The sequence below is a fragment of the Cervus canadensis genome, chromosome 1, assembly GCF_019320065.1.
Source record: "Cervus canadensis isolate Bull #8, Minnesota chromosome 1, ASM1932006v1, whole genome shotgun sequence".
In the NCBI taxonomy this organism is placed as follows: Eukaryota; Metazoa; Chordata; class Mammalia; order Artiodactyla; family Cervidae; genus Cervus; species Cervus canadensis.
The window spans coordinates 25,237,240-25,262,764 of record NC_057386.1 but is presented as its reverse complement, the minus strand read 5'-3'; the positions used below and the strand labels follow the sequence as shown (position 1 = coordinate 25,262,764).

Here is a 25,525-nt window from a genome sequence, read left to right as displayed (position 1 = left end):
CAAGAAGCCCGTGGCAAAAGAAACAAACCACAAAATGTTAAGTCTTTTATGTGGAAGTGACATATAAAAAGCTGTCACTGGTTTCCAAAAACAGCTATTCATAAACCCACATATTTCTATAATCTAATTTTTAAGGCAAAATCCAGATGATAATGATAGGTACTGTTTGGTATCATTTTACAACTGTGCCAGTCCAGTAAAATTAACCTTAAAAACAGACAATATGGATTTTGTAACCACTTAACTACTTTAGCCCAGGGAATAATCTTAAATATCCCATTCTAGGGTAGAGAGTAAGAAGGGAGGTAGGATTGCGGGGAATATTTCTGTACCAGCCATGGGCCAGGCACTAGGTCAAACAGCTTTACATACATTATTTCATTTAACCCTGCATTGCCATGGTATCATCCTCATCTTACTGATATCCTTAGGTTTCCATTTCCACTTCTTCAACTTGCCCAATTTGCAGTCAACAAGAGTGTAAATCTGGACAACTTGACTAGTCTGTTTATCCTACAAAGTTGCAACAGAATTTTTGTACAGAAATGTGCAGTTCTACATCCGCTAGATGGTTGAGATCTTACAGTGTTCATTATTTCCTCAGATACGCAACCAGTGCCACACTTGTCCTCTTCAGCCTCACTGCTTTCCTTTTAGTCTGGAAGTATACTAGATGCTGAGAAGGATCAGATGAGTTTTCCATAACAAGCAGAATTCATTCATTCTGGATAACACTACAGTAGCCAGGGGACCAGGTCACTTCTTCCAGCTTAATAACGAGTAATCACGGGAAGCTGTATGTAGTTTTTAAAGGCTTTATTGGTAAATATGCTTTAGGAAAGAAACATCCATCCTGCTGCTTCCATATCAGTGGAATGAAGAACTGTGCCCAGGAACACAGGAAGTGGTGCCTGAAGGGACTGATGCTCTGACCATCTCTTATTCATATATCCAGTCAACAGCACAAGACTTGTATTCAATCAGTTCTTCAGGCTTAAACCACAAGCTGATTTCTTTCTCAGCACTTTTTACTGAATCACTGCCATGAATGATGTTCCTAAGAAGAATAATTACTAGTTACCACATTTTAAAGTACAAGAAAGTCTGTTTAATGGATGAAACAAAGGAGAGCCACTAAAGACTTTTTCAGCCAGTTGCCCCGTGAAGCAGCTGATGACCCCAAATTATTTCCTCTTAAAAGCAACTGTAAAACTATAAAGATACTGAACTCAAAGGCATTCCTTGGTTCAACTTTATTATGTTTCTAAGTTTTTGAAACAGTGCTTATACCCAGAATTGCCATGCCACAAAACATTCCTTCTCAAATTTTGAAAAATATAGGACTATCTAGGCCAAACCCCAAAGGAGATGTAACACTATTAACAGCCATTTCTGCTGTATTTGTTACAACATTAATTTGCAAAGCCCAACCAAAATATTCACACTTACTGAGACTCCCTTTATTTCATTTGAATCTCTTAACTTTGTAAAATTTTTGTAACATTTTGTGTAGGTGAGGGAAGCAAAAAGGCTCAAAGTGACACACCCTTGGACACAGCACCCCAAGGCAGAGCCAACACTAAAAACATTTCTTGCCCCACTCTTTTCACTTTCTGTTGTCACAAAGGACCTAATGGCAACTCCCTTGTGCAGTGTCTTGGGTTAATTTTAAGTAGCCTAGAGAAGTAGCTATTTAAGAAAGCATTCCTCCAGTGATAATTACCACCTAATTTAAATGTTCAAGTTTTTCTAAAATTGTAATATGCCGAAAATACATGTTTGAAACCCAAAGTAAGTGGCTTTAATGAAAAGTGATTAATGCCCCTTAGAACTTACCTGCCAACTTGAATGCAGAAGTCACCACGAATGGTGCCTGGCTTAGAATCTGCTGGGTTGGTCTCCCCAAGCATCACTCGTCCTGTCTTCACTACATTCAGGCCCTCCCAGACCTTGACAGTAGGAAAAAAGAAGTACATCAGTTCTGCCATCAGGACCACTGAAAACATTTACCTCTACCTAATAGCACACACTGATCATCTCAAACACCCTTTTCCAACAATGCAAGATATAATTCTATCTGTGGACATCACCAGATGGTCAATACCACAATCAGATTCTTTGCAGCCGAAGATGGAGCAGCTCTATACAGTTAGCAAAAACAAGACCTGGAGCTGACTGTGGCTCAGACCATCAGCTCCTTATGGCAAAATTCAAGCTTAAATTGAAGAAAGTAGGGAAAACCACTAGGCCATTCAGATACTACCTAAATCAAATGCCTTACGATTATTTAGTGGAGATGACAAATAGAATCAAGAGGTTAGATCTGGTAGGGAGAGTGCCTGAAGAACTATGATCAGAGGTTCGTAACACTGTACAGGAGGCAATGACCAAAACCATCCCAATGAAAAAGAAATGCAAGAAGGCAAACAACCAGCCTGAGGAAGCCTTACAAATAGCTGAGAAAAGAGAAGTGAAAGGAAAGATACACCCAACTGAAAGTAGAGTTCTAGAGAATAGCAAGGAGAGATAAGAAGGCCTTCTTAGGGAAAAAATATAATGGGAAAGACAAGAGATTTCTTCAAGGAAATTGGAGATACCAATTTTTCATGCAAGGACAAGCATGATAAAGGACAGAAACGGTAAGGACCTAATGGAAGACGAAATTAAGAAGTGGCAAGAATACACAGAAGAACTACACAAAAAAGGTCTTAATGACCCAGATATCCACCATGGTGGTCACTCACCTACAGCCAGACATCCTGAAGTGTGAAGTCTTAGTGGGCCTTAATGCTAGTGCTAAGTCACTTCAGTTGTGTCCGATTCTTTGCAACCCCTTGGACTGCAGCCCGCAGGCTCCTCTATCCATGGGATTCTCCAGGCAAGAATACTGGAGTGGGTTGCCATTTCCTTCTCCAGGAGATCTTCCCAAACCAGGGATCGAACCTGTGTCTCTTTTGTCTCCCGCATTGGCAGGCAGGTTCTTTACCACTAGCGCCACCTGGGAAGCCCTTAGTGGGCCTTAGGGAGCATTATTATGAGCAAAGCTAGTGGAGGTGATGGAATTCCAGCTGAGCTATTTAAAATCCTAAAAGATGGGGCTTCCCTGGTGGCTAGTGGTAAAGAATCCACCTGCCAATGCAGAAGACACAGGTTCAATCCCTGATCTGGGAAGATTCCACATGCCACAGGCAGCTAAGCCTGTACGCCAAAACCACTGAGCCTGTGCTCTAGAGTGTAGGAGCAGCAACTACTGAGCTCATGGGACACAACTGCTGCAGCCCAAGCGCTGTAAAGCCCATGGTCTGCAACAAGAGACACCACCTCAGTGAGAAGCCTGAGCACCACAACTAGAGTAGCCCCTGCTTGCAACTATAGAAAAGCCCTCGCAGCAACAGAGACCTAGCACAACCAAAAATAAACTATTATTAAAAGAAAAAAAATCCTAAAAGATGATGCTGTTAAAAGTGCTACACTCTATATGCCAACAAATTTGGAAAACTCAGCAATGGCCACAGGATTGGAAAAGGTCAGTTTTCATTCCTATCCCAAAGAAGGGCAATGCCAAAGAATGTTCAAACCTACTATACAGTTAAGCTCACTTCACATGCTAGCAAGGTAATGCTCAAAAATCCTTCAAGTTATGCTTCAACTGTACGTGAACTGAGAACTTCCAATTGTACAAGCTGGATTTAGAAAAGGCAGAGGAACCAGAGATCAAATTGCCAACATTTGCTGGATCATAGAGAAAGCAAGGGAATTCCAGAAAACATGTACTTCTGCTTCATTGACTACACTAAAGCCTTTGACTGTGTGGATCACAACAAAGTGTAGAACATTCTTAAAGAGACGGGAATACCAGACCACTTTACCTGCCTCCTGAGAAACCTGTATTCGAGTCAAGAAGCAATAGTTAGAACCAGACATGGAACAACTGACTGGTTCCAAATTGGGGAAGGCATACCACAAAGAGGCCATATATTATCACCCTGCTTATTTAACTTATATGTACAGTCTATCATGTGAAATGCCAGGCTGGATGAATAACAAGCTAGAATCATGATTGCCAGAAGGGCAAAAAAAGAAAAAGATTGACAGGAGATCAACCTCAGATATGCAGATGATACCACTCTGATGGCAGAAAGTGAAGAGGAAACAGTCTCTTGAGGATGAAAGAGAGTGGATTGAAACTCAACATTAAAAAAACTTAAAAAAATAAAAATAAAAAATAAAAAAACTTAACATCGTGGCATCCAGTCCCATCACTTCATGGCAAATAGAAGGGGAAAAAGTGGAAGCAGTGACAGATTTTATTTTCTTGAGCTCCAAAATCACTGCGAATGGTGACTGCAGCCACGAAATTAAAAGACACTTGCTCCTTGGAAGGAAAGTTATGACAAACCTAGTTCAGTTCAGTCACTCAGTGTCGTGTGTGACTCTTTAGACAGCCTATTAAAAAGCAGAGACATCACTTTGCCAACGAAGGTCCATCTAGTCAAAGCTATGGTTTTTCCAGTAGTCATGTACAAATTCAGTGTTGGACCATGAAGAAGACTGAGTGCTAAAGAATTGATGCTTCAAATTGTGATGCCAGAGTAGGCTCTTGAGAGTCCTTGGACAGCAAGGAAATCAAACCAGTCAATCCTAAAGGAAATCAACCCTGAATATTCATTGGAAGGACATGCTAAAGCTCCAACACTTCTGCTACCTGGTTCGAAGAGCCAATTCATTGAAAAAGACCCTGATTCTGGGAAAGACTGAGAGCAGGAGAAGGGGGTGACAGAGGATGAGATAGTTGGATGGCATCCCCAACTCAATGGACATTTTGCACAAACTCCATGAGACAGTGAAGGACAGGGAAGCCTGGTGTGCTACGTTCCATGGGGTTGCAGAGAGTTGAATGCAACTTCAATGGAACAACAGCACACATCAATCAGACCAATCAGTGACCTGATTATCAACCAACCCCAGAAGTAATAGGGGCTGATATAAAATACTCCATACTCCATCCCAAGTGTATTGCTAGGATACAGAGAAAAGGTCTGCCTAACTTGACTTCCTAGTCTGAAAGAGATTAACAAGACTGAAAAATTCTTGTGCAGTCACAAACTCTAAAAAAGTAATGATGAAAGGGTAAAGAAAAGTGACCAGACTAGAACGGGATCAATGGGAAGGGCATCATAGAAGATTGGTAGAGCAAGACGTGGCAAAAACTGACATGAAAGGGCAAAGTGTATTCCAGGGAAAAACAAAGAAGAAAAGGTTACTGTCAGGGAACAGGAAGTAGGTCTTCTTTCTCAACAATTTTATTGACCCTGTATTATACCCCCTGCTTCTATTCACTTCATTTCCAATTGGACGTTAATGCCACAGGAAGAAACAGACCACTTCATTTCTAGCACAGGATTAAAAGAACTTTTTGTTATGTCTGATTCTCGCTTCCTTTTTCCTCCCAAGCTCCCAGTTGCTTTGTAAACTAACCACAAGCAGGCTGCATTTGTAAAACAAAGAATTTGGGGTATCTGGAGATGATGTCTAAAAAGGGACATGAAGACATTGAGCAAACCCAGTTACCTATCAGCTGTTATTCTTCCACTTGGTTCCACCTCCTCCACCACAAGAAACTTACCATGGCCACAACTGGCCCTGAGTTCATGTACTTCACCAGCCCTGGAAAGAATGGGCGGTCTTTCAGGTCAATGTAGTGCTGCTTCAGGAGTTCCTCAGAGGCCTTGGCATTGAAGAGAAGGTACCAATTAGGAATTAAACTCCTCAGATCTCCTCCCTACCCAAGTAACTTAGTAGGTTCTCTAAAAGTCTGGTTATGTATTTAAGTTCACATTCATTAAGATGTGTTTTTTTAAAAATCCCATCCAAACCATGAAACTGATGGGTTTATTAGCAGAAAGATTCTTCTGATCGTGAACACACACTAACATGTCAATGACCTTGTAATACAGATGTTATAATCCTTAAAAGAAGGTGGTTATGGAGTTAAGTGTTGGCTGCAATCAAAGGAACTATTCCAAACAGAGGTCATATCAAATCCTCTGGCCCTTTCATAATGCCCTTTTAAACATTTCTGATGTTAACTGAAATATCTCTTCACTGAGGAGCTTGGTTTAAAATTCAGTTCTTAGATATGTATCCCCTGAGGTCCAGATTTGTGCCCCAAATTTAATGTGGAAAATAAAAAGTTGTCCTATGCCAAAGGGAGCCTGCAGGGAAAGGGCAGAGGAACGGAAGCCCCATTTAAAACCTCAGTCATCTAGGAGTTGCAAAACTGAAGCACAAAAGGATTGCAGTCTCCATCCTGTGCCTGGGTGGACCCGCGTGGGCCCAGGACACAGGCCTTCTCCACTCCCTGCTGCCCTCCTGCGGCCCACAGCCCCATCGCAACCTGAGTCACTTTACCTCCGTTTAACCTTCCAAGGGTACCCGCCCACACCCCGCCCCCGGGGCCTGGGGAAGGGTCAGCGGGCCCCAGGCGCCCTGGGGAGGGAGGGGAAAGGAAGTTCTCGCGGGCCCTAGATCAGCCAGATTTTCCCACTCGGAAAAGGACGCGGATCGGCGCTGCGGGGAAGGAAAACCACCCGTGACCACGCCGCAGCCGGGGGAAAGGGAGCGGGACGCATCACCTGAAGGAACTTCATGGCCACAAGGCGGAATCCCTTCTGCTCGAAGCGCTTGATGATCTCGCCCACCAGGCCGCGCTGCACGCCGTCGGGCTTGATAGCAATAAAGGTGCGCTCCGCGTGGGCCATGGTCCTGTGGGCGGCAGGTGTAATCAAGGCCCGGTGTCCGCGGCCACACAGGCCTCGAGGGGGTTAGACGCCGGCCGGAAGGCCACGTGGCGCCCGCGCCTGCCCGCCCCAGCCCGCAGCCGCCCGCCGCCTCCCGCCGCTACGTGACCTTTTGGAAACCAAGCCCTACCCGCACCCAGCCACCGCCCCTCGGCCGTCCAGAGCTGCCGCGGAGGACACGCGGCCAAATCTTGGGATAAAGCCAGGCCTGCGGGACCCAGGGGACGCCTGCGGAACCCAGGGGACGCTTGCGGGACCCAGGGGACGCCTGCGGCCCGGGACCCGCTTGACGCGGCACGAGCGGGGAGGGGCCCCAGAGCGAGAAAGGGAGCGGAGCCGCAACCTTACCGGTAAGGGGATGAGCCCGAGTGCGGGTAGCGATGAGGGCCAGAGCCTAGACCTGAGCCGAGAGCTGAGCAACTGACTTGGCTGGGAGCCCGCGGAGGAGGGGCCGGCGGTAGCCACACCCCGGACGACCCGCCGCCCAACCCGCGAGGCCGGACGCGTTCGGAAGACTCTGACCAGCCCCGAGCTTAAGGAAGAAGCTGGCTAGGGCTTCAGGGGCAGGAAGTGATTTTTTCCCCTACCTGGATGATCCCCTAGTAGAACTGCACGCGTCCAATCCAACTCCTGTCTTCAGTATCTCCTAGCACTCAAATATCTCCAGGTCTTGCTGCTGCTGCTGCTGCAAAGTCGCTTCAGTCGTGTCCGACTCTGTGCGAGTCAGTACCATATTTTCTGCCCACCCACCGAGTACCCAGAGCTGCTTTCTCTCCTCCCCGTCTGGCACAAGCCCTTATCCTACGTATGAAGTCGTTTCCCCTTCCCTCCTTTCAAGCAAGTTGAGCCCTGCTTCAAGCCCTCCACTTCCCTCATCTTAACTAGCAGCCTCCCAACGCGCCTCAACCTCACTACTCCCCGCAAGGAGCCTCCGTCAGCATCCTCTTCAAACACCATCTGACCCTCCGCCTTGCTTTGATTATTGCCTCTGCCTGGAGGATGGCATCCAAGGCTAATTTAACAAAATGCCCTATGCCCTGCTCCTTCCTGCCTGTCTCTCCACCAACATTCCCAGCCCAGTTTAGCTGCCCTTTCCTGTTATGGAGTCCAAGCTTGCTCTGCTCGCCACACAACAGGCCAAGAGAGGAGGTGTTGAGGCAGGAAAAACAGCTTTAATCAGAAAGCAGCTGACAGAGACGATGGCAGGTTAGCGCTTCAAAATAACCATCTTATGGACGCCAGGTTCTTTTACAGATCAGAGAGAAAAAAGCAGTGAGGAACTAAAATCAAAAAACAGACAGGGAGAGGCGTTGGGGAAGTAAAGTGAAAGGGTCTTCAGTCTTGCAAAACATCTCCAAGGGAATGGTCAGCCTTTGGATGGGGTGTGTTAATCTCTATTCACAGGCGGGCAGGAACAAACTGTCTCTCCAAGAGCTGAACAAAGGCACTTTCCTGTCAAGCAGAGGGGCAGGGTCCTCCAGGGAGGCCATTAACTATGATTACAATAATAAAGCAATGAAAAGTCAAAGAAACAATTTCGAATATGGAGTCCGAATTGGCTTCCTCCCTGCAACATTCCCACCGTGAGATGACGGTCTCGTCTGCCCCGGCACTATTATGTGGCCAGGTTATACAGTTCAGTCTGAGACACACCCTTGATAAGATTCTAGATCCTCTCACAGAAATCAGGCCCGTCATACATTTGCAGACAATCTCTATCTCCTCTCTGTCTAGCAAACTACTAGCTTTGGTGGTGACCAGCTTCCCCCACCTCCACCTCTCCAGCAGTGCTTACAGCCTGAGATGGGCAAACATACTCTCTGCTCAGGGCAGTGAGCTAACCACAGGAATTGCGTGTTATCACCCTGGTAGTCCTGGCACTGCACTGATAACCTGTGTTAGATGACTTGACACTCCAGGCCTCTATTACACTTTGCTGACTTTCCAAACCTCTAGCTGCAGAGCATTAAACCACAGTACACTGGCAGTCTTCATTCTGGAGCAGGAACACCTAGTGTTCCCTCGGGCCCCAATCTGCAGCACACTTTTATTTGGGTTTTCTTTCCAGAGTTATCAAATGTCAATTGTGGGAAAGAGTGGGAATTTCATGAATATTTCTCTGCAAAGCTGTTTGCCTCTTGGTCTGGTCACTAATAGCACCTTGTGGTTATAGTCAATAGCAGCCCTCTGCCTTTCACCTTTCCTTTTCTTGCTGGGAAGACTGGAGAAGGTATAAACAAAAAGAGAAGGGGGCAGGGCACAATCCTTAAAAGATAACACAGCCTTGAAAAAAACTGGATACAACAAAAACGAGTTAGAACTAACTAGGCCCAAAATGGTGGAAGATTCAACTTCAGTAGACCTTGAACCTCATTATACTCATTGTAATGCACTAGCATGCTAAATGACACAAACACAGGCATCATGACAGTTCCAAGGCCAAGACTGTAAGGCCAAAAAGTGGGCAGTGGCCCAAATCATGGAAATCCCCACTCCTTCTCCAAGATGATTAGAATATTCCTTCTACTCTTTAGCCTATGGAAATACCCGGCCCATAAAAACTAACCACCCACATCTCAGGGCTGCTTTGCCTCTTGAGACAGACTACTTATGGAATTGTAACCAACTAGTCCAAGCAGTCCATCCTAAAGATCAGTCCTGGGTGTTCATTGGAAGGACTGATGCTGAAGCTGAAACTCCAATACTTTGGCCACCTCATGCAAAGAGTTGACTCGTTGGAAAAGACCCTGATGCTGGGAGGGATTGGGGGCTGGAGGAGAAGGGGACAACAGAGGATGAGATGGCTGGATGGCATCACCAACTCGATGGACATGAGTTTGAGTAAACTCTGGGAGTTGGTGATGGACAGGGAGGCCTGGCGTGCTGCAATTCATGGGGTCGCAAAGAGTCAAACATGACTGAGCGACTGAACTGAACTGAGGCCCCCATGGGGCCTTCTGACACAGACCCTTCCCCCAGTATCCTCTGCTTTAGCTCCTCTCTGAAGTACTGAGATAATAGTACCTGATGCACATTTCCTGAGTAGTTCTACACATGTGAAAGCCCCCACTAAATGGAAGATATTTAACTATTTGATGACCAAGGACACCTAGCCCCCAGGTCTCCTAGAGCCTAAGGATTATGTTAACTCCAGTGACATCACCCTATTACCTCACAATCAACCAATTAGAGAATTGTACACAAGCTGATCACACACCCTACAACCCCACTCCTTTACCTGACCTTTTAATAATGCTTTGCTGAAACCTTTTGGGAAATGGGGCCAGGGGTGGGGAAGGGGAAGGGGTTCAGGGGCATGAGCCACCCATCTCCTTGCATGGCTCTGCAGTAAGTCTTTCTCTGCTCCAAACTCCAATGTTTAGGTATTGTTTGGCCTAATTGTGCATCAGGCACATGAACACAAGTTCAGTAACAGAATGTGTATCTCCCAGTAAAACTGCTTTCACTTTACTATGGCTTGCTCTTAAATTCTTTCCTGAATTTAAGGACCTTCACTTGGTGGCCCATCCCAAGACCTAGGACAAGACCATCCTCTTGTGCCCCATTTTCCTGCAACATATTTATGAAAGAAGAGGAAGAAAGTGGTCTTGTAGCCACGCGTTCCGGGAAACAAACTCACCCAGAATGACAATGCAGATAGTGGAGTTCATTACACTGGTGGGCCTAAGGCAGAGTCTCTTCTTAGCCAAGGACCCTGACCAGTTTTTGTGAAAAGCTTATATACCCTAAGTATATGTGCCCAAACCCACCTCCCCAAATTTCCTGAAACTAGTCTGAACAAACAAAAAGAAAGATACAATTAAAGTTAACCCGTGATTCATATGCCTTAAGCCTAGGTAGTTAACAGTGGACAATTATCAATAGGCCTGTGGTCATACCCCAATAAGCATAATAGAATTTATGATTCTATTTGGTTACACAGATAATTAGGGCATTTTAGGCGAGGGAGAGTCTAGGTAGGAGCCCTGGGGCTCTTCTATCCAGGGGTTCTGGTTTTCCAGTTGGAATGTCATTTCCATAGATACTGGGCATAAAGCTCCAAGTCCACAGTCCGGCCCAAGATAGAGTCCTGCTTTCAAGATGGAGCCTGTCCTGTTTCCTCCTTCATTCTCTACCTCCCCACTTTTCCTTTGATATAAAAAAAAACTCAGTTATCAGGGAAGAGCCTTCTTGCCTGCCCACTGGTACCCTTCACAAGCATCCCATATTAATAAATCTACTGCTTACCTTTGTGTCTTGCTGAATTCCTTCTGTGCTGAGATATAAAGAACCTGACCTTCATTAAGTCCTGAGATCAGGCATGCAATTTCACAACCCTCCTGTCTTACTACACACATATTCATTCCCCCAAAGTCCTGGTACTCTATCTCGCCCTGCCACCCCACCATTCTTTGTATGAAATAGAAATACATCTAGTCCTCAGTTGCTCCAAAGGAAGGTGGCCCCCAATGGAATAAATCCTTTCACAATGTATACTGTTTGTATACTTATATCAAATCATGTTGTACACTTTAAATATCTTACAATTTTGTCAATTATACCTCAGTAAAACTGATGGGGCGGGGGGGGGGGGGCGGTGTTGGAATCCAAGCAGGTATAGAGGTGAGGCTTTAATGGTACATAGTGGTAAGGCTCTAATCCTTGAGGTGGTCCAGGGATTCAGTTCCCTCCATCTAACCAAAGATAGATGTTACCACCCCTATATCCAGCTTCCAGCAAATTGGGAGGTAGGATTACCTCTTCTTTTTCAAGGTACAACCTTAAATTTACCATCTTCACTTTTTCACATCTCTTTGGCCAGAACTTGGTCCTGTGGCTCTATCTACCTGCAAGCTAATAAAATCAAGCTAATTAATATAACCATAGCTTCCCATAGTTACCATTTTCTTCCTCCCTCCCTCCCTCTTTCCTGTGGTGAGAACACAGATCTACCCAATCTAGCAAATTTGAAGTATATAGTACAGTACTGTTAACTGCAATCACAGTGATCAACATTAGATTTCCAGTTTGAACTTATAAATAAATAAATACATTTCCATCTTGTCTCTGTTAAAGCAACCAAATAAATATCCTAACAAATCAAAACCCTTTACAAGATAACTCCTGCATTTTTTAAGGTCATCTCAGAAATCCAGGCCCACTATCCACATAGCTTTTCTGTTTTGGAGTAGTTACAACTTCTCATATTCACTCAAACACTGAATCCCTGAGAGCTTCTCAAGAGCAAGAAAGATATTAATATCTTTTATTTCCAGTGAATCCTCAATGTATATAGTACAGTTTGGGCAACCTAGCAGATCCCTGGCAGATAGCTGTTGACTGGCTCAATGCCAAGAATGGACGGAATGCAGGGGAAAAGAGGGACAGGCAAAAAATGTGCATGTATGTATGATCTCTCAGGTTAATATAAATAATTTATATTGTATTTACACTGTTAGATTAGCCAAGTACCTAAAATAAAAAAAGAATACAAAGCAATACAACAAAAGTAACTCAATGACTCTTTCCTTGAGATGAAACATTTTAATCTGATGATAGCATGTAACACTGTACATGAAGCACCCACAGCTCCAAGAGTTTCCCTCCAAGTGAAAAGCAAGTTCTCTGAAATAACCAGGTTTGCAATGGCCTGGTCCTTGCCTGTGGGAGGGAGGGAAACTAGCATGGGACGAGCACTGTGGTCTGCTTCCAAGTCACTCGTAGATCCAGTTCTGAGCACAGCTCTTGTAATTTACCAGTTCCTCAGGGTGAAACCACAAGGCAATCTCCTTCTCTGCACTCTCCACGGAATCACTGCCATGAATAATGTTCCTGGATGGGGAAAGAGATGGCCAAAACCAGGATTAAACTGCCCAGAAGCTCCCCACATTTCCATTGCCACAAAGCCTACAACCAAAAGAGCAGGATAAAAAAACAAAGCTCCAGGTACATTATTCCTTGTCAAAAGAAGAAACCTATAATTGCCATCAAAGTAAGGACAAAGAATTCCCTCCATACATCCAGCCCTCTGATGTTCAGCCCATCTGAACATTAATGCAAGCAGTGGGAGCCTTCAGGAAGACTCTGACCAGGTTCTACTCTCACAGCAGAGGCACAACCAGAGTGATGATGATGACCAAAGGCAGAGGGCCTGCAAAGCCAAACTAAGAAAAGCCAAATTAAGAAAGAGGGAAACAATAAACTCTGATTATAAATTGATCTGTATATGGCATCATATCTACCCTCAGCTGCAGAAAACCAAATTCTTACTGCACCTAACGTGGACTTTAGAGAAGAGTAAAATGCAAGAACCCCTACCTGCCAACTTGGATGCAAAAGTCCCCACGGATGGTCCCAGGCTTGGAGTCTGCAGGGTTGGTCTCCCCAAGCATCACTCGACCTGTCTTCACAACGTTCAGTCCCTCCCAGACCTCCAAGGACAAAAGAAGATATGGTTAAGGAAAAAAAATCAATCTCGGCAGAAAATCTGAAAACTATTAATTCAAAAAGAAAATAAAAGGCTCCCATAAAATGACATTCATTCATTGAACAAGTATTTATTGCGGCATCTAAGTGTTCCAGCACGGGGAATATTGGTCTTCCTGCACTTCTCTTGCTTTTCTACTATTCTTGACACACCAGTCAGAGTGGCCTTTTTAAAACACCACGTGTAAAAAACTCCTACAGCCTCCCAGCAGTCCTGAAGTACAGGGCCAAGATAGCCCACATAATCTGGCCTCTGCCTCTGCCACTGATTTAATCTCACCCAACCTTCCCTTTCACCCACCAGGTTTCATCTATTCCAAACGTCCTTCTGTACTTCAAAAAGTTCCCCACCTCAGGTCCTTTGCACATGCCATTTTCTTGGTTGAGAATGCTCTTCACTGTAAATTTGTGCATAGCCGGCTCCTTCTCATGCAGATCTCAGTTTGAAAATCATGTTTCTTGACCACTCAATCTAATGTGGTCACTTCCTATTATGTCATCTTATTTCATTTCTGTGCATCACTAATCATTAGCTGATATGTATGATTTTTGGTTTCTTTATTATCTGCCCATCCTCCCTTTTCAGGATATGTAGGCAAGGAAAGCTTTGAAAACAGTTACCTATTTTTGTCTCATTCATGATTATATCCCCAGTGTCTAAAAAAGAGCCTGGCACAAAGATGATAACCAATACCTACTCAGAGAAGAATTACTACAATAAAATAAGACACAGTTTCTCTACCCTCCAGGAGCTTACAATCAGGCATATCTCTCCTGATGTCTCCCAGATGTGAGTCTTCAGCTCACTAAGCAAATGTATTTTGCCTTTGGTGAGTCAGAAAACTCATACCCTAATTGTCCAATGCCCCAGGCTCAGCATCCTTGCATCAGTGAAGACCTGGCATTAGGAGCAGGAATCACAATATTCACTCTTTGCTCCCAACTGAGCCATTTGTGTCAACATCCCAAACATGTACACTCACCATGGCAACCACTGGCCCTGAGTGCATGTATTTCACCAGGCCGGCAAAGAATGGACGGTCCTTCAGGTCAATATAGTGCTCCTTGAGAAGGTCTTCAGAAGCCTAGCCCATGAGACAGAGAAAGAAATTTCATTCCCAAACTATTTAAGAACCAGCAATTTAGTTATTTCCCACTCACCCATCCTGCTATTTAAAACATGAGCTCTCAGCTCACTTGTTCTATTATAATCTAATTCACTCAACTTACCAAAGGGAAAAAGAGACAGGGACTATAAGTGCTTCAGCTTAGTACCAATTTTCCCCTATTGTCCTTGATTGATCAGCATAAAATTACAGACCATTAGAGCTGAATCCAGCCATGGTATTTTAGACAGGAAAACTAACAATACAATGAATTTCCATTCCCAAACAATCTTCAACTAAAATCTTAGAGGGAGGTGGTCTCAGCATTGGATGAAAAGCAAATTGAACCAGGCCATTTCTCATCACATTTAAAAAATAACAAAGGCAAAAAAAAAAAAAAAAACAACAAAGGCCCAGTGCAGTGACCATGCAATTTCCACAGGTATTGCAAACCACCCAAAAGCGCATGCCATCTATCAATAAGTCATTTTACTAAAGAATAAATCTTTCACGTTGCAAGGCTGGTATCTGGAAACAAATCAGACTAGTTATAGAGAGCAAACCATCTGCTTAGCAATGCCAACTCGACTCACCTGTGTTTCCTCTTTGCTACCACTTACATGCTCGTTAAGGGTCTAATGAGATCCCTTGGCTTTCCCAGTTCTGTAGTACTGCTTCGTACAGAATGCTGCACACTTCAGTGATACACACAAACGTGGGGATTTGCTGCCAAAAAGCACATCCTGAACATGCTATCGTTCAGCCCCGTTGATCTTCTCTTGCCAAAGTAAAATTACACAGCCACATCATCACCCTGTTAGTATTCATCCTGACCTATCCCTTCAATCCAAATGGGAAACTTGCAGTGATTGTCTCCTGATGACTTTCCCTTACTAATATTCCTTTAATTCTATTGATTGGTGCTGGCTTTTTTTTTTGGGGGGGGGGGGCGGGGGCAGGTGGGAGGGAACTCAAGTTTTCCTTCACTTTCCTCCACATCACATTTAAATAACCCTGTAGGCTCACGGCAGCTATCCCTCCTCCCATTCTTCACCAAGTCCAAGCCCTTGATAGGAAACAGTGTAAAGGACAAAATGTATGCACTTACGGGTCAGAGGGCCTTAGTTAAAATCCTAGCTGCATCACCGACTGGGTAACCACACATTACTTAAACTCTCCAAGCCTCAGTTAGCTTCCTTATTGTTAACAACCATGGGAATAGAAATAAGTATCTCTCTGGGTTGTCATGGCAGCTAGTGAGAAAACACATGTGCCCAACACATGGTAAATATCTGATCAATAATACTTTGATTTCACTTTACCTTCAAAACCTAATTCAGTATACAAACTCTCTGGAAAGCACTGCTAGTCCAATACCTGGCTCTAATCATTCTATCATGCTATCCCCTCAGCATTAACATCAGTCTGCTCCCTTTTATATTAAAACACTCTTCCTAAAACATCAGAGAGGAACTATAGTGCAAATCAAACTAAATTTGCACTAGACAGGGAATTCCCTGGCAGCCCAGTGGCTAGAATTCGATGATTTTACTGCCAGGGCCGAGGTTCGTTCCCTGGTCAGGAAACTAAGATCCCACAAGCCATGCAGCACAGCTGAAAAATAAAATGCACTGGGAAAGTCCGAAGTTGACTCTTTCTCTGATTGATTCATGAAAGTTGACCCTTAATAGGGAAAAAAATGATGATCCCCTAATGTATTTGCTTTGAGAATTTAAGTTCTTATTTCCCAGGTCTGCTTGAAGAAGGGTTCTTGGCCAATCAATCCTTTGGAGGTGTTGAAATATTGCTTTGCAGGTATCTTGCAAATGTGTCTGCTCTCTGTTGTTTCAGGTGGGCCTCCCCTACAACCACAACTTTCCCCTATACGCCCCCATAGCGCCTAATACATGCTAGACACTAGGCAGGTATTAAGCAATGATAAAAAGATTTCCTTGCTGAAAAACAATTTGCCTCAAATGGTGGGGGGTGGGGGCAAAGGTGAGAGTGGGGGAGTCTCTAAAATGATCTGCTCAGGAAGCTCAAGATCAGCAGCTCAAACAGGCCCAGGGCTTTGAGTCAGAAATCACTGTGCTAGTAATATGTGGAACTCTGCATTGCCAAGAGAAAAGGGAGGCTACTTCCGAAAGTCCTGAATAACTTGCTTGGTTCCAAGACTCAGTGGAGAAGCCACCATTTCAGGACATTTGTTTACTCTAAATGGAGAAGCCTAAAATGATCTGAAGGGAGAAAGAAAGAGGCTGACCTACAGTGTTCCCCTATTTCTATGAAGTAATAGAAACAGCAAGAATGAAGTCCACTTACCCGCATGAATTTCATGGCAACAAGACGGAATCCCTTTTGCTCAAAACGCTTGATTATTTCTCCCATGAGGCCTCGCTGGACTCCATCGGGCTTGATAGCAATGAAGGTGCGCTCGCTGTTGGCCATGGTCCTGGGGATAGACAGGTGGAGGGATGAAACAACACTGAATATCCTGCCTACATCATTATCCTTCTCAAGCAGATTATCCCATAAAGCTGGTTTAAATCTGTGACATCAATTCCAGGACTCTAGTAAAAACCTAATTCCACCTCAGTCCCCTCATCCATGAATTAATATCCCAGAGTGGGGAAGGGTCCAAAAGCCAGGGTTATAATTGCTATTTGATTTAATAAGCTTCTGTTAAGTCATATCAAGAGGATGTGACTGCCAGTTCACCCTCAATCTGGACCAAGGTGATCAGAGGCTCTTCACTCCATCCCCTGTCCTTGGAATATACACTTTGTACACTGTTCCCATAGCAGGAGCCATTCCAAGGATGCAGCTTTGAGAGAGGTAAGGTGTTATTGAGACCATCTGCAAAGAACATGTGACTGAACCCAGTTAAGGCCTCTATATAAATTTTAAGCTTCTGGTGGGTGGGTACAATGCAATCAGCCAAGATGAGCCTCATAGGTCCCTGTCCTATTAAAACTGCCACCTTCCAACCTAGAGTGTTCTGTCTCTGGTCTCTCCTTGCCCTCTGCGTACAGGGCCTGTTTGTGAACTACCAATTGGTGAGCCAGCCAAGAGACTGAAGAAATGGGCTTTGAGAAAGAAGCATCCCTAGAGGAACGCCAAGCTGAACATCTACCTCTATGTGGGGAAGGTGGCCTGTATGTTTGATGCTTGTGGACCACTACAGGAGAACAGGGGTGCCCCGAAAACCCTGGCTACTTTAACATGTTTGTTAGAGAAACTACACAGGCGACAAAGAAGAGAAATGAACGGCCACCACAGTGGGCAGGCCACTGGCCACAGATGCACTAGAGGCTGAAGCTTGAGTTAGTTGGAAGAAGAGCTGAAGTTAGAGAAGAACATGCAGGTATCCACTGCTCTGCCAGCTCTGGGGCTTGGAGACAAGGTGAAAGAGCAGGCTGATAAGTTGGAGACCTTAGCTTTTATGTAGCAAAGCCAGGGGAGCACAAGCTGATGCAGATTAACGTCCAAGTGCTGTGACAAAGCCTGACTAGGACACTAAGAGACAGAATCCCTGGGAAAGTGAGAAGCGCAAAGGGGAGGATGTTGTGGTGATTGACAATGAAAGAGATGAAGCACTCCACACTGCCCAACCCCTAATACAAAGAAAAGTCTTAATCAGTAATTACCCTAGACTTATGATAATAGAGAAATATACCCCAAAACTTCTAAGAGAAAACTTGCATTCTTTCTCTGTCTCTTGAAATTGTAAATCTTACCATGTGTTTGAAATATAAATATCACAGGAGATAATTAAAACATTGCCCACAGACTGAAGAAAAAGGGTGGGGAGGGGTGTGAAAACAGTTTGCTATAGGACCGCCCTCCCACAAAATCTAGTCTTCAGCGTCCATCAAAGGCAAGTACAAAAAAAACTTTTTTGGCCATGCTGCGAGGCTTGAGTGATCTTAGTTCTCCAACCAGAGATTGAACTCATGCCCCCTGCAGTGGAAGCATGGAGTCCTAACCACTGTACCGCCAGGAAATTCCCAAATTTTTAGTCTTCTCTACAAATATTAGTAAAAGGCTTTAGCCATGTGAGTGGATATCTGATTCATGGCTAAAGTTTTGGAGAGACAGCTATGGATTCTTTGTGTCTATCTGTATTTCATATGTCTATGGATGTATGTTATAAATATAGGTGATATTTTTCTATCTCCAGAGTACTGTCAAAATTAATTTGTAAAAAAGCTCTATTTAGTTGGCCTAAAGAAAAATAAGCTTTGATATCAATAGTGTACTTATGTAAAGCTGAAACAATTTTCTTTCAAAGGACAAAGTTTTGCTGGACTACTGGTCTGTTCCTTATGGGATTGTGAGAGGCTTTTCTTTACCTTTTGAGTAACTTGCCTAGAAAAAAAAGATTCTGTGTTTTATCAAAATAATTTCTTGTGCTTCATGTTATCTTTTCAGGTCTTTGATTACTTAAGAAAAGTACAAAACATTTTTTTGTACTTGCCTTTGATGGACACGGAGAGCTAGATTTTGTGGGAGGGGGGTCCTATAGCAGACTGTGTGTTCACACCCCTCCCCACCCTCTTTCTTCAATCTGTGGGCAATGTTTTAGTTATCTCCCGTGATATTTACATTTCAAATACATGATAAGATTTACAATTTCAAGAGACAGAGAAAGAATGAAAGTTTTTTTCTCTTAGGAGTTTTGGGGTGTACTTCTCTATGAGTCTTCTCTATTAAAAGGGCAAAGTTTTGGGGGATTTTTTTTAAACAATTATGTAACTTTCTGTAGTTGCCTTTGGAGTCTTTGTAACTTAAGTTAAATAGATAACTATTAATTCACAGTGACCTAAGATCCTATTTAATTGTGTTTTAAAACCTTTTTATGTTTTTTATAAGCTCTCCAAAAATCTATTCCTAAATAGTTTTGTTGACCTAGAACTAACTCTGGGATTTTCCAGAGAGCCTCTAGAACAATTCAAAAGATATAATCTCTTTCCTTATAAAAAAGAGATATTAAAATAATTAGCCTACTTAATATATTAAATTATATGGGAAGCACTGTCAAATAAGTGATGTTAAACTTTCTTTGGGGTATATTTGTAAGAAATTTTTAAAAATCTGCTATGTCTTGGTATAATGTTATCAACTATAATTTTAAAATGTGTGTCAAAAAAATATTACATTTCCTTGTCAACTGAATTATAATGAACTCTCACAAGATCTTCAGCCATAGCCATTTAAAAGTTTTTTTGTCATTTACAGTCATTGTTTTACTCTGATGTTTTTGCAAAACTGTTCCTGCAAAAGTGTTTCATCTTGGACTTCCCTGGTGGTCCAATGGTGAGGAATCCACCTGCCAGTGTAGGGCACACAGGTTCGATCCCTGGTCCAGGATTCCACATGCCGCAGGGAACTGAGCCTGCACACCACAATTACTGAGCCTGTGCTTAGATCCTCGGAGTCAAACTACTGAGCCCAAGTGCCCTAACTACAGAGCCTACATACCCTAGAGCCTAGAGAAGTCACTGCAATGCAAAGCTCAAGCACCACAACTAGAATAGCCTCCGCTCACTGCAACTAGAGAGAGCCTGCACACAGAAATGAAGACCTGGTACAGCGAAAAAAATATATATATTTTTAAATGTGCTTCATCTTCAAGGAAATTTATAGAAAACTTTTTACAAGCATAAGTTCCTGATAACTAAGATCAATTTGCCTTCATGTGACAGGGGCCAGTAATGGACGTTTCAAGGACTTCTCCATGGCTACCTGCACAACCCCACATGCTTGGGTGATAGCCCAAGACTTGTCCCTGTTTCCTTTCCCCACTCCGATAAAACAGGTCCAGTATATCAATGATATGATAACGTTAACACGTGATGACTTGCCCCTGCTGTAGGACACTCTGCAGGCTTTGTCGGAACATCCATGAGGGAGAAGGTGGACAGTACATTCACAGAAAATTCAAGGCCCAGACACCTTGGTAAAGTTTTTGGCAGTCCTTTGGTCGGATAAATTGTCCCAAAAGTTGTCACTGATAAGGTACAAGCTTATCCAATCCCTAAGAATGTGAAACAGGTACAAGCCTTTGTAGGAATTTGGCGGTTTTGGAGGACTTTTATTCCCCACCTGGCACAGTGCCTCCATCCCTTACATCACATGGTAAAGAGAAGGCATACGTGGGACTGGGGATTACAGCAGCAGTCTTATTAGAGCAGCAGATTATTTGCCTTTGAGATGGCAATAAATACTAGTGAAGCAAATTAAAGCTCTGGGAATCTCCCAAGCTGGGCTACCATTTGAGTTAGAGATACTTATAACTCCGGAAGGTCTGAGCTGGGCACTGTGGCAGAGAAGGAGAGTACCCCTAGGATTTTGGTTCCGGCTCTGGAAGAGGGCAGAAACCCAATACACCCCACAGAGCAACAGCTTCTAGCACTGTACACAATGCTCCTCTGGGCAGAGCTTCTCACAAAGGAACAGCATATCATGGAAAGAACTTCCCTTCCTTTGTATGGTTGTTAAGAATAAGTTCCATCTACCCACCTCTACCATGGCTCAAACCCTCACAATGACAAAATGACCTGTCCATTTGTAGCAGATGAGCACCCTACCACCAGTCCACTGTCTCTAGAAATGTGGGCGCTCCTAGGCCCTATCCCTGGAGGAGGAAATGGCAACCCACTTCAGTATTCTTGCCTGGAGAATCCCATGGACAGAGCCATCATCTTGGTCCCCTCCACTGGCCTGGAGGACATTAAAACATACAGAGAGGCCCTTACTCAGTTCATCCAGCAAGTCTTAAATGACAGTGTGCAAAGCCTGTCTTAACCGAACACTAAAATAATCTTTAATGAGAAAAGCTGTCCTCTAAAACAGAATAGCCTTGGACATTATTACTGCCTCATAAGGGGACTTAGTAAATCAATGGTTCAAATTATGGGGCTCTTGATGGTGAAAACTGTTATTTGAGAATCATTTTAATCTGTCTTTTCTCTTGCATGTGCCTTTATATTGTTGCTGTGGCATCTGCCTCCACTGCAGTCAGACAGCTGCCAAACAAGCCACCTCCATGTGGCAAAACCACTTGCTGACTTCTCAGGGCACACTTCTGACCCTGCAGGAGAGGGGGTGAGATTGTAAGGGCTGGTCACAAGGGATTGAGTACTGGAGGAGGTTTTGACCATCAGTTGACACTCAGCTGATTTCAGCAATTGCAAGCGCCTCACCCCTGCCCCTTTCCTTGGGATTTACACTCTGTCCTACTGTCCATTAGGAGCTGTTCCAAGGACAGCAGCCTTGAGAGAGTAAGGGGTTGTTGAGACCATCTGAACTGAACCACATGACTGTACCTAGTTAAGGCCTCTATATATAATTTTAAAATTCCGGTGGACAAGAGCAGAGATCTACTCACCTTACAACCACCCAAGACAGGCCTCAAACTCTTGCTCATTACACTTGCCACATACCAATCTGAGTGGTTGGCCTTTCTTTTGTCTTCCTTTCCTTCTGTGTACAGGAGCCAGTTTTCAAACTAACACAGTATTGTGTACCCAATACTGTGGCAGAACTAAGGCGGGAGATTTTTAAAAAGACACTATCTTTCTCAACTATCCAGATGAGGGAAACCACAGTGATAACGTAAAGGGCATTCTGAAATGTGATTTGACCTACTGCCATAGTCATGGTTTTAGACCTAGAAGGGGTATGAGAGATTCTTTCATTATGATCTCCTTTTACAAACAAGGAAACAGATTCAGAGCACCAGGATGAGGACCAAAATCCAGATCACCCAACCCTATGCAACTTATGCTGTATCATGAGACATAAAACATATTCTGACTAATGATCGTGGGAGCACTAAAACCATGAGTAATATCTGACATGGGACATCACGCTGGAAGGAAGCCTAGAGAGAACCAATTCTAGACTTTTCCTTTTACAGAGAAGACTGGGCTCAGAAACTGATCCTTCTCCACAAGATGAGAAAGGAGTCCTCTTATCTTGAAAGACAATCCGTCTAACTAGCAGGACCACTTTCTGGCTCTCTCTTCCTGTACCTCTCTCCTGTTACCTCTTATTACAGCACTGTAACAATATATCTGAATTTTCTGTTTATCTGTCTTTCCACTGGCCTGCTGCATCTATACAGGGATGGTTTACTTCTGTGTCTGTCCTGCTACCTAGCCACAGGGACTAGCACTCAATAAGAGAAAAGAAAATTTCGGGATGCATGAGACAAGTGCTCCGGCCTGGTGCACTGGGAAGACCCAGAGGAATCGGGTGGAGAGGGAGATGGGAGGGGGGATCGGGATGGGGAATAAGTGTAAATCTATGGCTGATTCATATCAATGTATGACAAAACCCACTGAAATGTTGTGAAGCAATTAGCCTCCAACTAATAAAAAAATTTAAAAAAAAAAAAAAAAAAGAAAATCTCTTAAATGATAATCACCCTGCACCTCCAAGAAAAAAAGACAAAGCCCCGAAACTGGTGGAGAACTCCTAATGGAAGCTTAACATAAGCACCGATTCCCCAGGAGAAAATGGGATTAAAGAGCCACAAACAGTCCCTATGGACATACACGACACACACAGCTATCATTCATTCTGTACATGCTCAGTATATGCTCAGTACATGCTCAGTCGTGTCCCACTCTTTGCGACCCTGTGGATTTTAATCCGCCAGGTTCCCCTGTCCACGGGATTTTCCACACAAGAGTACTACAGTGAGTCATTTATTGCTGCCCAGAAACAAGACACAACCCCTACAGTCGCGGAAAGGCAGCCACAAACAAAGGTAAGTCCACGTGGCATTGGACGTGAGCTGACAGGTTTGGACCAGTCGTCAGGCGCTTCCCTCCCATCCGATCCCCCTGGCCACCTCTCTGAGCAGAACAGGTCCCACCTCTTCACCTCCTCCTTCCCAGACTCCACTCGTTTCCCTTTCCTCTCAGGAGCCCGAACTCTTCTTACCAACCCTCCTGCTACCTGGGCTTCAGCACCGTCTGCAGCCGCCGGAAACGCGCCCCGGCTCCTCCAGGTTCCTGGCACCCACCCGCGCGGAACGCTTCTGCCTAGATCGGTTGCAGGAGGGCTCGTTTTGCTGAACACCGCTCGCCTACGCTTCCTCCTGACAGTCTGGCGTCATTCTAGGGAGCAGCTGCTAGTCTTGTTTTTCCCTGCTCTTCCGGCAAGCTACCTTCCGCCATTTTACAAGTTTTATTTTTTTCGTTAAGATTCTATGACTCACTTTCTTTTTTCTCGACCAAACTGGCTCCCGAGAGGTGGCGCTCACGGGAAGTCTGAAGAGCTTCTGACCTAGAAGTAGACCGTAGCCCTTCTTTTACATTTACTCGTTCTTTCCAGCCTGCCAAGCAAATTTACTTATCCAAGTACTACCGTCTGTGTACCAGGCGCTGTTTCAGGGTCTGGGCTATGGCAATAAGTTTTCTTGAAGGTGGCGATGGGATTGAGAATGGGGATAAACAATAAACAAATGAGCAAATTCGTATGCAATATATTATGTAAATAGTGTTTTAAAAAGAAGGATTGAAAAAATAAATAAATAAAAAGCAGGATTGAGGGGAAGGTTGAGAAGTAAACTAAAGGCTCAAGGAGGGACTTCCCTGGTGGCACAGTGGATAAGAATCCGCCTGCCAATGCAGGGGACACAGGTTCGATTCCTGGTTCAGGAAAATTTCCCCATGCCAGGAGCAACTAAGACCGGTTGAGCCACAACTGTTGAGCCCGCCCACTGCACCTACTGAAGCCCATCCACACAGCTAGAGGCCAATGTTCCACAATAAGAGAAGCCACCATAATGAGAAGCCAGGGCACCACAGCTAGACAGTAGCTCCCGCTGGATACAATTATAGAAAACCCAGGCAAAGCAACAACGACCCAGCACAGCCAAAAATTAATTTTTGTTTTTTAAAGTAGCATGGAAGAGGTCAGATATCTAAAACACATACATACAAGCACACACATACACAGAACATCCTAGGAAGATCTGGTAGAACATATATATCCAAAAGACACAGAAAAATAAAAGTTTCCCAGTAGAAGACCTTTATTTAAAAACAGAATTCTGAAGATGTTTTTATCAAGCCAGCTTTTTAATTTAATTTGATGTAGGATAAGAACCCCAGGGACTGGGGAGCCTGGTGGGCTGCCATCTATGGGGTCGCACAGAGTTGGACACGACTGAAGGGACTTAGCAGCAGCAGCAGGATAAAAGAGTTTCCTCATTTTTAGGGCATGGTTTTCTTTCTTTATTTATTTATTTTAATTTTTTTATTATTATTAGTTGGAGGCTACATGGTTTTCTTTAATTTCCAGTTAAGTAAATGCTCATAAGTTTTGTATGTACATTAACCTGACTGGAGTATTCGATGAAGTTTGGCAATTTATTGTTTGTTTGTTTTTTTAATCTTTATTTCTCATTCTGACGTCAGTTTGTCAAACTAAAATTGCTAGTGATGATCATGTATTGAGCCAAGCTTGAGAGCTTGACTCCTCTAGGTTTGGCCCCAGAGTTGTGAGTCCCGTCTTATGTGTCTTGGGTTCTCCCAGTGGCACATAAGACTACCATGGGTGATCATATTGTAGAAGTGCCAGTTATGTTGGTTTGTTTTTTTTTTAATTTGAAGTTTCTATTTTGTATTAGAGTATAGCCGATTAACAATGTTGTGATAGTTTCAGGTGAACAGCAAAGGGACTCAGCCATACATATACATGTATCGATTCTCTCCAAGTCCCCCTACCATCCAGGTTGGCACATAAAATCGAGTAGAGTTCCATGTGCTATACAATAGTCCTTGTTGGTTATCCGTTTTCAACAGTGTGTACATGACCTTCAGAAATCTCTAACTTTCCCGTCCCCCTGGCATCTGTAAATTTGTTTTCAAAGTCTGTGCATCTGTTTGTAAATACAATTGTATCATTTCTTTTTAGATTCCAAATATAAGGGATGTCATACAATATTTCTCCTCTCTCTGACTTACTTCACTCAATATGACAGTCTCTAGGTACATCTGCTGCTGCTGCTGCTGTGTCGTTTCAGTCGTGTCCAACTCTGTGCGACCCCATAGACGGCAGCCCACCAGGCTCCACCGCCCCTGGGATTCTCCAGGCAAGAAGGTTGGAGTGGGTTGC

The 25,525-nt window shown here is 43.9% G+C and overlaps 2 protein-coding genes across 6 annotated transcripts; both read right to left on the bottom strand.

Annotated features, from left to right (window-relative positions):
- Positions 1-801: 801 nt before the first annotated feature.
- NME2 (NME/NM23 nucleoside diphosphate kinase 2) lies at positions 802-7,516 on the bottom strand. 2 transcript variants are annotated; one of them, XM_043471981.1, is made up of 5 exons: positions 7,388-7,516; positions 6,636-6,765; positions 5,627-5,728; positions 1,837-1,949; positions 802-1,057 (listed from the first exon to the last, which is right to left on the bottom strand). In XM_043471981.1, the coding sequence occupies exons 2-5, from the start codon at positions 6,759-6,761 to the stop codon at positions 940-942; spliced, it is 459 nt and encodes a 152-aa protein (XP_043327916.1). In that variant the 5' UTR covers positions 6,762-6,765; positions 7,388-7,516; the 3' UTR covers positions 802-939. The 2 variants fall into 2 exon arrangements, with proteins under 2 accessions (XP_043327916.1, XP_043327925.1); XM_043471990.1 differs by lacking the exon at positions 7,388-7,516 and adding an exon at positions 7,149-7,380.
- A 4,808-nt stretch (positions 7,517-12,324) lies between these two features.
- Positions 12,325-23,591, bottom strand: NME1 (NME/NM23 nucleoside diphosphate kinase 1). Of its 4 annotated transcripts, none has more exons than XM_043471999.1 (5): positions 23,345-23,591; positions 16,715-16,844; positions 14,270-14,371; positions 13,119-13,231; positions 12,325-12,632 (listed from the first exon to the last, which is right to left on the bottom strand). In XM_043471999.1, the coding sequence occupies exons 2-5, from the start codon at positions 16,838-16,840 to the stop codon at positions 12,515-12,517; spliced, it is 459 nt and encodes a 152-aa protein (XP_043327934.1). In that variant the 5' UTR covers positions 16,841-16,844; positions 23,345-23,591; the 3' UTR covers positions 12,325-12,514. The 4 variants fall into 4 exon arrangements, with proteins under 4 accessions (XP_043327934.1, XP_043327961.1, XP_043327943.1 ...); XM_043472026.1 differs by having other exon boundaries at positions 23,360-23,514; XM_043472008.1 differs by having other exon boundaries at positions 23,277-23,429.
- Positions 23,592-25,525: the final 1,934 nt, after the last annotated feature.